Source organism: Eublepharis macularius, chromosome 18 (genome assembly GCF_028583425.1).
Source record: "Eublepharis macularius isolate TG4126 chromosome 18, MPM_Emac_v1.0, whole genome shotgun sequence".
NCBI classification, from domain to species: domain Eukaryota; kingdom Metazoa; phylum Chordata; class Lepidosauria; order Squamata; family Eublepharidae; genus Eublepharis; species Eublepharis macularius.
This window is the reverse complement of record NC_072807.1, coordinates 26132874-26145755: the sequence shown is the minus strand read 5'-3', so window position 1 is coordinate 26145755 and position 12882 is coordinate 26132874. Positions and strand designations below refer to the sequence as shown.

The 12882-nt window shown below is 46.1% G+C and overlaps 1 protein-coding gene across 1 annotated transcript; it reads right to left on the bottom strand.

The window, feature by feature from the left end:
• Positions 1-433: 433 nt before the first annotated feature.
• On the bottom strand, positions 434-12593 carry LOC129345648 (lamin-L(III)-like). The gene is made up of 11 exons (XM_055002868.1): positions 12208-12593; positions 9372-9528; positions 9151-9276; positions 8236-8406; positions 6295-6399; positions 5435-5676; positions 5013-5238; positions 4668-4775; positions 2933-3049; positions 2736-2843; positions 434-826 (listed from the first exon to the last, which is right to left on the bottom strand). Exons 1-11 carry the CDS (start codon positions 12591-12593, stop codon positions 794-796), a joined length of 1779 nt encoding a protein of 592 aa, XP_054858843.1. The 3' UTR covers positions 434-793.
• Positions 12594-12882: the final 289 nt, after the last annotated feature.

Here is a 12882-nt window from a genome sequence, read left to right as displayed (position 1 = left end):
AAAAGAGTGGGTGTGATTGTTAACTATCTCTTGGTGGGTGGTGGAGAGTGCTATCAAGTCATAGCCAACTTAAAGCAACCCCTGCTGAGGTTTTCCAGGCAAGAGACTAAATACAAGTGGTTTACCATTGCGCCTGCCTCTGCATAGCAACTATGGTCTTCCTCGGAGGTCTCCCAGCCAATTACTAGCCGCCAAACCTGCTTAGCTTCCGAGACTGAATTTGCCTAATAGCTTCTAGTGGGCTGTATCCCTCAAACTGTAAGGAAGGAACTGACACATGTCTGGTTTCTTCTTCATTTCTTCAAGAATCAAGCCTGCTAAACAAAAGGATTTGCTTTAACACCAAAGAGTCATTACATTGCAGGGAGATAACCTTTAATAGAAAGTAATTGGTTCAACAGATTATAAAAAAAGGGTTTATAAATAGCTCATTACCACCTGCTAATTGGGATGTGAGAAAGTGCAACAGTGAAATTTTTAGGTCTGCTAAAATACCAGAGGCCAAGCCATTTTATTCTAAAATATGTGGTGGCAAAGCAGTTACATTAGGACAACAACAAAAAACTACCAGCAAATATACACCTGTTCACTTCCCAACAATTCAGAACCCCCAGTTCAACGCCACTCAGCTTGAAAGGGGCTATCCACTCCCAACCCAGCTAAGGCGTAGGCAGCGCGGCAGTTAAACACAGCAGCCTGGCTCATGCGTAATCCAAAAACAATTCTCGGCAGATGGTACCGCACCATTTTTAGATGAAGGAAGTCTCTGCAGATGTTCTCCACCTTCTCTTGACTACATGATTGGACAGATGTGGCTTCCATTTTGCTGCATGGAGAAAGGAACACGTCAAGTGTCACTTCCTTGAGAACGTGCACAGTGAAACTAGGAGTTTAAGCTATAGAACCTCTGCTGTACAAAAGGGAGGTAATTCTAAAAGGAGGTGCACAGAGGTGCAATCCTAGGCAGAGTTACTCTAGTCCGCAACCACTGAAAATCAGCAACCATGAAGTTCTTAAGACAAGTTTGTTCATGACTGGCACAGACCTGGTTAACTGTCGAGCTTATGCCTTTCTCCCCTCGTCCTACTGCAGAGCATATCAAAGATGAATTAACCAACAAGAAGTGATTTCTCAAGATTACTGCTTTAAGCAGAGGTTTGTTTCCTCCCCAGTAACTGGGATCCAACCGTGGTTAAGAATCCCATTACTATAAAAAAAGGGAGGGGATCTCCACTTGATAAAGCACCACATCTGGAACTTAAACCAGATGCAGTTATTTGGAAGATTTTCTTTCTTGGCATGTAATACAAGGGAGACAGGGTGCCCAGCAATTGACCAGGTTTATGCTCATCCCATATTAACTGAGGTTTGTTTGCAACAGCTGAGTGCAGACAAAGTATTAACAAGCTTAGGTTAGGTTCTGAAAGCACTATCATACAGCATGACAAAGCAAAGCACACACACAAACGACTGAAATCACATCCGTTTTGAACTGAAATTCACAAGTTTGAAAGCCATGCATGCCTAGCTTTAAAAAGGCAAAGCATGAGGCAAAAACATAAGGAACATGCCATGAGGGGGAAATTACAGCTTGTAGTCCCAGTATTGCATTGCATGACCAGTTTTCATCAAAGCCTGTCTCAACAATCCCACATCCACCTGTCCTTTTCTGATGGGTTATAGCTGAAAAACAGACTCACCGTTCCCTTACATCAAAAATAATGCAGGCTTGAAGGAAAGGGATTTTATAGAAATGCTATCAGCATATCCTGATCAACCCGACATTAGAAATTCATCAGCTTGTGCATTAACATTAGCTTGTATTGCAGTGCAAGACGGCAAACAAGATGGCTTTATTTTCACACCAAAGGAGGAAATGGAATCTTCTCCATTGGCATATCTGATACCAGAGAAGTTGAAGCATAGCTGAAGGTAGGCTATGCAGTCAGTGCAATAACAGAGAGCCCAGTTCTCCAAGCCTTCTGTAAAACTTCAAGAACTACCAACACGTACTTAACCCACTGCAGTCTTTAATCCATTGCAAGTATTCAAAATTCCATTTTTAACGAACACTTCAGTCCCCTGAAAGACAAGAGCTAACGAATACAATTTGTATCTCCCCTTGGTTCCACAACAACCCTGGGTAACAGAATATGCTGTTGGCTCAAGATCATCAAGCAATATTCATGACTGTATGGGGACTGGAAATCAGGTCGTTTCTGACCCAGCCTTCGCCAGTTTTTTGGGGAGTTTGTCTCGCATTAATGATGCTAACTCATAATTATGAACCACTTAACTTGGAGAAAACCTGAGATAATTCGAAATAGTTTGAAAATGGTGATCGGTTGTTTCGATTACATCTGAGAGTCAAATAGCGCAGATGCAATTTAACAGATGGCAAATTTGAGTTCTACACTTGAAGAAAGGATACTAGCTTCGGTTTGCAAGCAATGCCATGCTAATTATGATGCAGCTACGCTGGAGCCATGGGGGAAGGAAAGTTTGCAGGGATGGCGTAGTTCTCACCCATTACTGTAAAGGTATCAAGACTGTCATGAAACCAAACAACATTTCTTTTTTCTTCTTTTTGTCTGGCCATGACAAGCGGGGGAAAAAAAGTTAGACAGCGATTACATTGTTTTGCAAGTATGTAGTATTTGCTTTTTTAAAAAAAAACATTCCTGCCAGTTTCAAAGGATGCATTTGTTATCTGGGGCTTCAGCTAAGAAACCTACTTCAGCGTGAAGCTCTGTATCTTCTTCCTCAGCTACTTCCTCTTCCTCCTCCCCTTCTCGGCCACCTCCTCCTCTTTCGGCATAGATGATCTTTCTTTCTGCAGTTTCCTGCAAGCAGAAGAGCACAGCCAGGAAAAGAAATTTGACACCTCCAGAATACCACTCAAGTAGGAAGGGCAGGCAGAATAATCACTTACTTCCCCGTTGGCATTAAGGAGCGCGATGCTGACATTCTCTCCGCTTCCCCACGACTTCTGGGATTTCCAGACAAGTGTCAAGCCAAGCTCCTGGGGTTCATCTGTTGCACTCCAGATCTTCAAAGAGAGGCTGTGGTAAGCTTTTAACATGTATAGAATGGATTTCATGGGGATTTCAATGTAGAAGGAAGCGTGCAAGCCATTGCCCCATTCTCTAGATAAAGCTCGGCTGTGATACCAGTCTTAGGTTCAGGGCTTTTTTTCAGCTGGAATGCGGTGGAACGGAGTTCCGGAACCTCTTGAAAATGGTCACATGGCTGGTGGCCCCGCCCCCTGATCTCCAGACAGAGGGGAGTTTAGATTGTGGCGTGGAGGGCAATCTAAACTCCCCTCTGCCTGGAGATCAGGGGGTGGGGCCACCAGCCATGTGACCTTTTTCTCCGAGGGCAACCCACTGAGTTCCACCACCTCTCCCCCCCACCCCCCAAAGCCCTGCTTAGGATAACAAGCTCTTGTCTCATATGTGGGCAGAACCAGGTACCAAGGGAGGAAACTAAACTGCAATGTACATGTATTAAGAGCAGGGGTCCCCAATCTCACTGAGTCTGTAGGCACTTTGGGAATTTTGAAAATGGGGAGTGGGAACCACCACCAAACAGCTGCCATGGGATATTGGGATCAATCACAACATTGTGGGGAAGTTTCTGGCCAAGCATCCTCCTATGACAGAGGCAGCCGTTTCTGAAGTGGGGCTCCCTGAAAAGACACAAAGGCAACACTTCCTTGGTTCTTGCAAGGTACCTCCTACTCAAGTGGGGTACGGAAAATCCAGGGGTGGCTTTTTGTTTGGAGAAGAAGCAAATGATCGCCAGAAAACCCATCTGTGGGCTTTCCACTGGAGTCGTGCGTTGAGGATCTCTGGTCAAGAGAAACAGGGTACAAGACACCAAAGGGGCCTTTTGCTGAAATAAAAGCTTTGCAGATAGAAGCAGGGCTGCCAGCAGGTCTGGAAGAAGATGTCCTGTCCCTTTAAGATGTGCTTTATGTGAGAATGGGCAGCAGAAGCTTTTCATGGCATGGAGATAAACAGCATCACTTGGTAAATAACATCCCGGGGGAGGGCATTTTGCTCCAAGCAGGTCAGCAGCTCCTTACACAAGGTCCCAGTTTCAACCCACAGCAATTCCATATAAAGGAATACAAATAGCAGATCCAAGAAAGGGAACGGCCAAGTCACTGATATTCGTACTAGAAAGTATTTAAATAGAGAGACCAGAGGTGTCTCTCTGTCTAAGGCAGATTCATGCAACCATACATACAAACACTGATGCGACTGCCTGGTAATGCAAGCTGCTATGCACAAAGTGTGCTTTAGCAGGCATTACAGTAATATGACCAAGTTTTCAAGTGAAATGTTTATTCTATCCAGAGCTGGAAAAATCCCATGTCCCTGGGTTGCTAGGGATGTAATTCTGGGCCAAAGAACAGGACATTTTCTGTTCTGATACAGGCTCACAACGATTTAAGTTTGGTATTGAGGAAACTGAAGAAGTGTAGCTATGGGAAAACTCGTTTGCGATAGATTGTTTTATGCAAGTCCATCTTGTTTTGGAGAGAGGCGTTCCTTATTTACTTCTACCTACTTTGGAGAAAGGCTAATGTGCGTTATGTGCTTGTAACAGAAGGCAATTGTAAAAGGAGAAGAGCGGAAGTAGAAGAAGAAATTTCCACTTACTGAAACTACTTGACCAGCCTGAAGAGTGAATCGAGTCGGAAAATGGTACATTACGTCGGATTCGTTTCTGTGTTCTCTTCTAAGTGTCCATCCACTTAGTGACTGATCCTAAAAGCAAGAAGAGAGTTTAGTGCAATCTATAGCTGAAGGCCGACGATTGTCAAGAACTCTTGTCTTTCTGCACTGGCTGTTGTATATAGAGGAACCTCAGCTTAGTTTGGATATGTTCTCCACCATGCACACAATTCACACAGGGCGCTGGCTTATTGCTACACTCTTCACATCTCTCAAGTCTATACACCTCCCCACCCCCAAATGGTCCAAGATGGATCCTTAACCAAATACCTTATCAGAATTGTTTTTAATTCTGACAAATTTCCCGTCTACATCAATTTCTTCTATAGAGATGCTTCCCGAAGATGAAGCATGCTGGACTTCCTTGAAACCAAACTTGGGGCCTCGCTTTTCCGCTATAGTCCGTTTCCTTTTCTTTCCTTGTAGGAAGAGGCGGCCCCGGCTGGCCGTAGCATGCATGCTGACACTTTCCGAGGAGAGTTTGGACAGTCCTAGCCTACACAAAAACAGGCCACCTTTCAAATTAGGGAATCAGTTTTACATATTTGTGGAAGTCATGTAAGCTTGAATTGGATCAGGAAACAGGAAGTGGTGCAAAATTAAGGGTTCGGTTTGCAAAAAGGGAAACTGATTCAACCCCCCCCCCCATTTGCACAACAGCGGGGCAATGAAATACAGTTGCATCAACCTACCGCATCTCCTCTTTTTCCAGCATCGCCCGGTATGCACTGATCTCCAAATCCAGAGCCAGTTTTACGTCTAGTAGATGTTCGTATTCTTCCAGCTGAGCTTGCATCCGTTGCTGTGCTTCTGCCATTTCTCTGTTCTTCTCGGCTACGCATCTTTTGTGCGTGTCGCGTTCACAGTCAATCGTCGTCTGCAGCTCCCTGATCTTGGTCTCCAATTCGCTTATCCTGGTCTCCAATGCAGCATTCTTAGATTTCAGAGAATTTTTTTGAATTAGTAGGCATTTTGTTTTGAGCAATCAAACTAAGAAGAGAGCCCACACTCTCTAGCAAAATCAAAAAGAGTCCAGTAGCACCTTTAAGACTAACCAATTTTATTGTAGCATAAGCTACAATATGTACCATGCATCTGACGAAGAGAACTTGATTCTCGAAAGCTTATGCTACAGTACAGTTGGTTAGTCTTAAAGGTGCTACTGGACTCTTTTTGATTTTGCTACTACAGACTAACACGGCTAACTCCTCTGGATCACACTCTCTAGACCTGTTTTATACCACACTTAGGAATCTGAACCATTTCAAGCATGCCTGCCTTCACAAAGGAAAGTTGCCTTATACCAAGTCAGACCATTGGTCCGTCAAGGTCAGTATTATCTACTCAGATAGGTAGCAGCTCTCCAAGGTCTCAGCTGGAGGCCTTTCACATCACCTCCTACCTGGTCTCAGAAGTTTTTCACATTACCTACTGCCTGGTCCTTTTAACCGGAGATGCTGAGGATTGAATCAGAGATCTTTTGCATGCCAAGCAGTTGCTCTACCACTGCGCCACCTCCCTTCCTTCCACCTGGGATTCAATTATGTCTTACCTGTGATGTCAATGCCTCAATTCTCACTTTTGTTTTCTTGAGCTCCTCCCTGGCACAGTTGGCAAAATCACTGTTTTTTGCAGCAGAGAGCTGGGCATTCTCCACCTGTGAGAAACATGCTTTTGTTAGTAAGGAAAACTCATATTCCTTTAGTTTGAGCACACCTTTAAGCACAGAGGTGGTTGAAGATTTACAAATTAAGGTGCAGTGTGGAGTTATCCAGAGTTTGGCCGTTTTCACATGCGCCCTGGGAGATCGCACAAATTCACGGCATGATGCGTCTTTCTATCATGATCTCTCGGCAAGATCCTCTTTAATGACCTGATGATGTCAGAAAAAGTGCCATTAAACGGGATCGTGCCGGGAAATCGCACTAGGAAGACGCTTTTATGCCGTGAGTTTCGCGCAATCTTCTGGGCACATGGTCATGTGAAAACAGCCTTTAGCCGAGACAGCCTCTCTAAACAAGACGAATTACACACGGACGCTCGAGTGAAGGAATGCTCAATGTAAGCCGGGAAGCCGAATTCTAAAACGACAGATCAGAAGGCTTTGTCAATTTCCCTCTCTACAGAGCTTGCAAATATGGCTCCTAGGGGTGGTTTGTTTATTTCCTCTTAGGCTCCCTGAAGGGGAGGTGAAACTGACAGCGCCTTCAGCAGGGATATCTGCAGGCTCTGTAGTAAGAGGAAATTGACAAAGCCTTCCGATCTGTCTTTTAGAACTCAGTTTCCTGGCTAACATTGTGCCTCCCTTCACTTGAGCGGCCTCATAAAATCTGTCTCATTTAGAGAGACTCAGAGTACTCAGCAATATTTAAACTGGCTCCAGATGGTAGTGAGCACATCCCTGTGTCGAAAGACCTTTCCTGTGAGCCCCTCTGCTGGCCTGGGTAGAGAAGTTACCATGAGAAAGCTGAGAGCAACTGGAATGTAACTCACAGCAGTAAGGAAAAGGCTTTCAACAGAGAATTAAGGGTCACTGTGACATCAGCAACCAGAAACCAATCATTCCCCTCTACTGACAGCCTGATACTTCCAGTGTAATTTTGAATGAAGCTTTGATGAATGAGGGTTCCAGAACCTGAGAGTAGATGCAGAACATTTCTCCTTCCCTGTCTAGTCTAGTTTTTGCTTCAGCCACAAAAGACCTTTTTAGAGGTGGGTAACTTTACAGATGGCAACAGGGGAGTAGAGGAAGTACCTGGATTTATTTACCTTCACTGTGTCCAGAAAGCTAGAAACACCCAAAAGGGGACTTTCACTCCCTGGAAACCAGCAATACAAGCTCCGAATGAGTATTTTAAGGACTCAACTTTTGTCTCTGAACACCTGGTGATATTTCTGGAAATGATCATTACATAAAGAGCTGGCATCAAGGGTTGGCATAGTACGGCATCTGCCAGGGATCTAAGCCCACCACAGTAAAGAGTCCAGTAGCACCTTTAAGACTAACCAACTTTACTGTAGCATAAGCTTTCGAGAACCACAGTGATGCATCTGACAAAGAGAACTGTGGTTCCTGAAAGCTTATGCTACAGTAAAGTTGCTTAGTCTTAAAGGTGCTACTGGACTCTTTACTATTCTGCTATCAACACGGCTACTCCTCTGGATCTAAGCCCACCACAGACACTTCAGCCTTCTGTACACACCAGGAATGAAAGGTTTCTCAAGAGAGATTTACTACATAACTTTTGAGCATTCCTTTTTAGACTTGCTAGTGCGACTGAATGTAGAAAGAGTTGCATTCAACACTGGCTTCTTGGTGGGTTGAGCAATGAGGGGGTATAGTGCTTAATGGGAAGGGAGCGCAATGACAAACATCTTGTCAAAACCTGGAGCCAACTCCGAGTCCATGTCACATTGTACAATACCAGGAGGAATCCAGTGTGCTCAGTTAACACAGACAAATGGGATCTCCCCATCTCCCCAAGTCACTCACTTTGGCAGCAAAATTCCGTTCCACCTGCTCTTTGTATTCCTCAATCTGTTGTTCGTGCTCCTGTCGGAGTGTTTGGAGGGCATCCAGCAATTTACTCTCAAACTCCTGCTGACGGCCAGACTCTATCTCTTGTATCTTGCTCTCGTAAAAGCTCTTCTTCCTTTTAAGTTCCTGGGGAGAAAGAGTGCAACACAGCGAGACCGTTTAGCAAACTTGGCCCTCCACCTTTTTTTTAAAAGTCCTATCTCAAAGAAGGAAATTGGGGGCTTATTGGCACCACCTCAATTTTTTTTAAGCCCAGATTAGAAAAATAGAAGTGGTTCTTGCTTGGTTGCAAACGTTCGTAGTAACAGTGATTAATTTTTTTAAACAACAATTAGAATAGATTATATATATTCCTGTGATGGCGGTGGACATGCACCCCCCTCCCCAAAATGGGGAGCCACAATATAAAATATAGCTCACAGATGCTACCTGTGTATCCACAATAAAGCCCCACAGAAAAGGTCTCATTCTCAACCCTCAAGAAATGACAGTCGGTGCGCGGAGAAGATGGCCTTTCAGATACAATGAGCATCTGCCTTGGCAGAATGTTGTGTCCACCAAATTAATCTTTATCTGTTAGGTTATCTATCCCCGACAGCCTCTATTTCGGGGGATATCAGTGCAGCTGGGCAAGTAGAATTTGGGGAAACCTAAGATACCTAACAGCCTGACCTGGATGGTCCAGGCAAGCCCAATTTTGTCAGATCTTGGAAGCTAAACAGGGTCAGCCTTGGTTAGTAATTGGATGGGAAGTCTCCAACGAAGAGCAATGCTGATGATATGCCGAGGCAGTCAATGGCAAACCACCTCTTTTAATCTCTTGCCTTGAAAAACCCAACGGGTCACCCACAAGATACCTAACAGACTTACGTCTTCATGGAGGTTTTTCAGGAACATCACTTGTTCTTGCAGTGTTTGTGTTTGGTTTTCCAAATCTACCCTCTTCAACCTCTCGCTTTGAAGGTGGTTTTTGGTATCTTTCAACGTCTCCTTCAGCTAGAGGAGGAGAAACAGGGTTTTTTTCCCCCCCATTGAACTTCAAGTTGTATATTTCAGCCACACATTTTAGGTTTTACAGGTCAGCTTCTTACAGAGGTGATTTGATCCTTTGACTCTTGAAGGTCCTTCTCCAAGCTCCGTTGTCTACTCAAGGCTGTTGCCAAGTCAGCCTCCGTGGAGTGGAGCTGAACATTTAAGTCCCTTATCTGAGTCACTGCAACGCTTAACTCATTTTCTTTTTTAGAATTTCTGCAAAATGAACATACAATAAGCATAGGAAAAAGGCTACTTGTTTGACAGATGCATTCTTATGAGACACAATCTTTAACATTTCAAAAACCAGATTCCACGCAGAAAACTGATTTCAGCACCTTCAAAATATATTTTGTTATTTTAAGAAAGTGGAACGAGAGATAACGGGGTCTAACCCCATGCACTTCTGCAATCTTTTCTATAAGAGGTAAGCAGGGTCCCATCAAAGTTAACGTCAATCTTGCATAAATTATGGGATTGAAAAATCATAGTGTCTGGCAGAACTTAGCTTTGGGATGAATATAATGTTATGGAGTCATGAAGTTTAATGCAAAATATTCTAAAGCCTTTATGTTGAGCCAGCTGCTTTTCTAGGAAAGCCCAGATTCTTATCTAACACTACTTTCAAGACAGGCAGGCATTATATTTTTATTTTATTTATACTCCACCTATCTCCCCAGTGGGGACCCAAAGCAGCTTACATCATTCTCCTCTCCTTCATTTTTATCTCACAACAACCCTGCAAGGGTGGCTAGGCTAAGAGTGTGTCAGCAGCCCAAGATCACCCAGCAAGCCTCCATGACAGAGTGGGGACTCGAACTTGGTCGCCCTGAGCATAGCATGTCACTCTAGCCACTATACCACACTGTCTTCATAAGAAAGTTGGCTCTTTAAGGGAAAGGAATAGATATGAAATTAAAATTTTTAACTCCTCAAAGGAATACTGACTAAATTTAATGAAGTCTGTTGACTTTGGAACTATCATCAGAGTAAATGGGAAAAAGGAAACTAGACATAAACCTGCCAGTGTGCCCTCTCACAACCACGTTTGAACCTGAGAGAAGTTATTCAGATATTTTTCATGTATGGTTTAAAAAGCCCCCATACCAGTAGTCTTTTTCTACTTAAAGTTATTAGATATCCTTTTAAGCCGTAATGCTCTTCTTTACAAAGTTATGACACCCACCAGGTCAGAAGCTTTCCAAACAGAGCCATACATTATCCAATTCTAGACGCAAAATGAGCAGAGAAAGAATTACAAGCTGCCAAAAGCCCTCTCTCTGCATACTGAGTCTAATAATCTGTTTTGTTTTTTGAGAAGCAGTGTGTGTTTGCGTGTGTGCATGTGTGCGCGCTTGTGCATGTGTGCAAACTTTTGAAATTCACTTCTGGGACCAAAACCAGGCAACCAGCATATAAGCACACAAGAATGCAAAGATGTTGACAGCCGTTGGAAGCATTCGCAGTCCCCAATTATATTACAAACAATTGCCATTCCTCAGAAACTTTTATGAGAACAAAATGCACAAGTGCATTGTGAAGTACTGGAAAATCGCAGTCTGGAGATCAACTTTCCCGCATGGTTGATGGATTTAGGAAGCCAAGAGAAGCCCATTTCAGACAACTTGTTTTGCACAATCAGAAACCTGACACACATCCATCATCTTGTTTTTTACACATGCACACCAGTAGAAAAACCTGGGGAAAGCTGTTTAAGGAGCCTGAGTTTACTATGCAAACTGGATTAAAACCATTGCAAGGGAGCTTGGGGGATTGTAGTTCTGTGCTAGGGATCCTTTTCGGAGACTCCTCAGAACCCACACTAAACTACCCTTCCCCGGATTCTCTGGGGGGGGAGATCAACATACAGACCAACACAAGGGCGTAGTGTAGATCCTCCTGACATTTTGCAGTTAGCTCTACCACTCTGGGTCAGAATGCCAAAGGCACCCACAAGCACAAAAAAGGTTGGGGATCCCTTTCCTGCAGTTCGTCCTCGCAACAACTCTACATGGGTTGGTTGGCCCAAGGTCGACTGGAGAGCTTCCACAGCAGAGTGGGGATTTGAACCTCAGTCTCCGACATTCTGACCACCACACAACACTGTGCAGACATTTCCCCCCTCCCGGAAAAAGAATTTTCACTGACCAAGTGGAAGCTGGTTTGCTTTAACACTGCTCTTGCTTTTTAAAGGTTTTATGGTATTGTTTTTACTTCCAGAGGCATCTTGAGTCTACAAACACTTTTACAGAATCAAGTCTCATTAATCTTTGAAGTCAGAGGCAGGCAATGGAAAACCACCTCTGATAGTTTCTTGCCATGAAAACGCCACCAGGGGTCACTATAAGTCAGCTGTGACTTGAGGGCACTCTCCACCACCAATCTGGGCTCTTGCTTTTTTAAAAAAACCCTAGGTTATCATCCTGTCTTGTCCCAGAAATGATTCCATTCTTTGGAGATACCAGTTTCTAATAATCAACTTCTTTTGCATGCGTCCCACCTCACATGGTTGCCAACCTCTAGGTGGGCCCGAGAGAGCTCTTGGAACTACAGCTGATTTCTTGACTACAGAGATCGGTTTCCCTGGAGAAAATATCACCTATGGAAGGTGGCTTAATAACATTATACTCTGCCAGGTCCCTCTCCTCCCCAGGCTCCACCCCCAAATTCTCCAGGAATTTCCCAGTCCGGAGTTGGCACCCCCATCAGCATTAGGAAGGCCACCAGGTCTTGCCTCTGCCGACTGACTTCTTTTGAAAGCCTGTAGGCCGCCTTTCCGGACCCGCCGCTCAAGGCGAGTCGCAAGAGAAAAGAGCTGAACCCAGAACCCCCAGGCCAGGGGGGACGCGGGCCCCGTCCCGTCCTCCGGCCCTCCGCCGCCCGGGGCGCACCGACCTGGCGCGCAGCTGGCGGTGCTCGTCGCGGAGAGCGGCCAGCTGGAGCTGCAGGGCGGCGCGCTGGGCGGCCTGGGCGTCGAGCAGGCGGCGCGCCTCGGCCAGCTCGCCCTCGAAGCGCTGCCGCAGGAGGCGCCCCTGGCGGTCGCCGCTCGCCTCGTCCTGGGCCAGGCGCCGCTGCAGCGCCGCCTTGGCCGCCTCCAGGCCGCGCACACCCTCGATGTAGGCGGCCAGGCGGTCGTTCAGCTCCCGCAGCGCCTCCTTCTCCTGCAGGCGGCTCCGGCGCCACGGGCCGCCGATGGGCGACAGGCGGGAGGAGGAGGACGACGAGAAGCTCTCCGGGGGCAGCCCGCTGTCGGCCGGCGTGGAGAAGCGCAGCGCGGCCATCTCCGCCCGGGCGCGCCGGCGTCTCCTCCGCCGCCGGCCGCCCTTCCGGAAGAAATACCCACCGGGGCCAGCTCGGCGGCCGGGCGCTTCTTAAAAGGCCCGCTCCCCTGGCCCCGCGGGCCGCCGCCAAGGGCAGGGCGAGGGCGAGCGCCAACGCCAAGGCCAGCCCGGCCTCTCCAAGGGCGCGCCGAGCAGCCCCGAAACACGAGGCGAGGCGGGGTGCCTTCCTCTATGATGGGGGAGGCTGGGCCGCAACCGGAGCGCCAGGTTCGAATGGAAAAGCCCGGAG

Bases quoted from the DNA above. Each gene is read 5' to 3' on its own strand.
- LOC129345648 (XM_055002868.1), bottom strand. From the start codon at position 12,593: ATGGCCGCGCTGCGCTTCTCCACGCCGGCCGACAGCGGGCTGCCCCCG. The intron at 9,277-9,371 runs GTAAGAAGCTGA...CTCCTCCTCTAG, and splicing joins CAAAGGATCAAATCACCTCT to CTGAAGGAGACGTTGAAAGA. The intron at 5,239-5,434 runs GTAGGTTGATGC...GTTTTTGTGTAG, and splicing joins CTGGAAAAAGAGGAGATGCG to GCTAGGACTGTCCAAACTCT.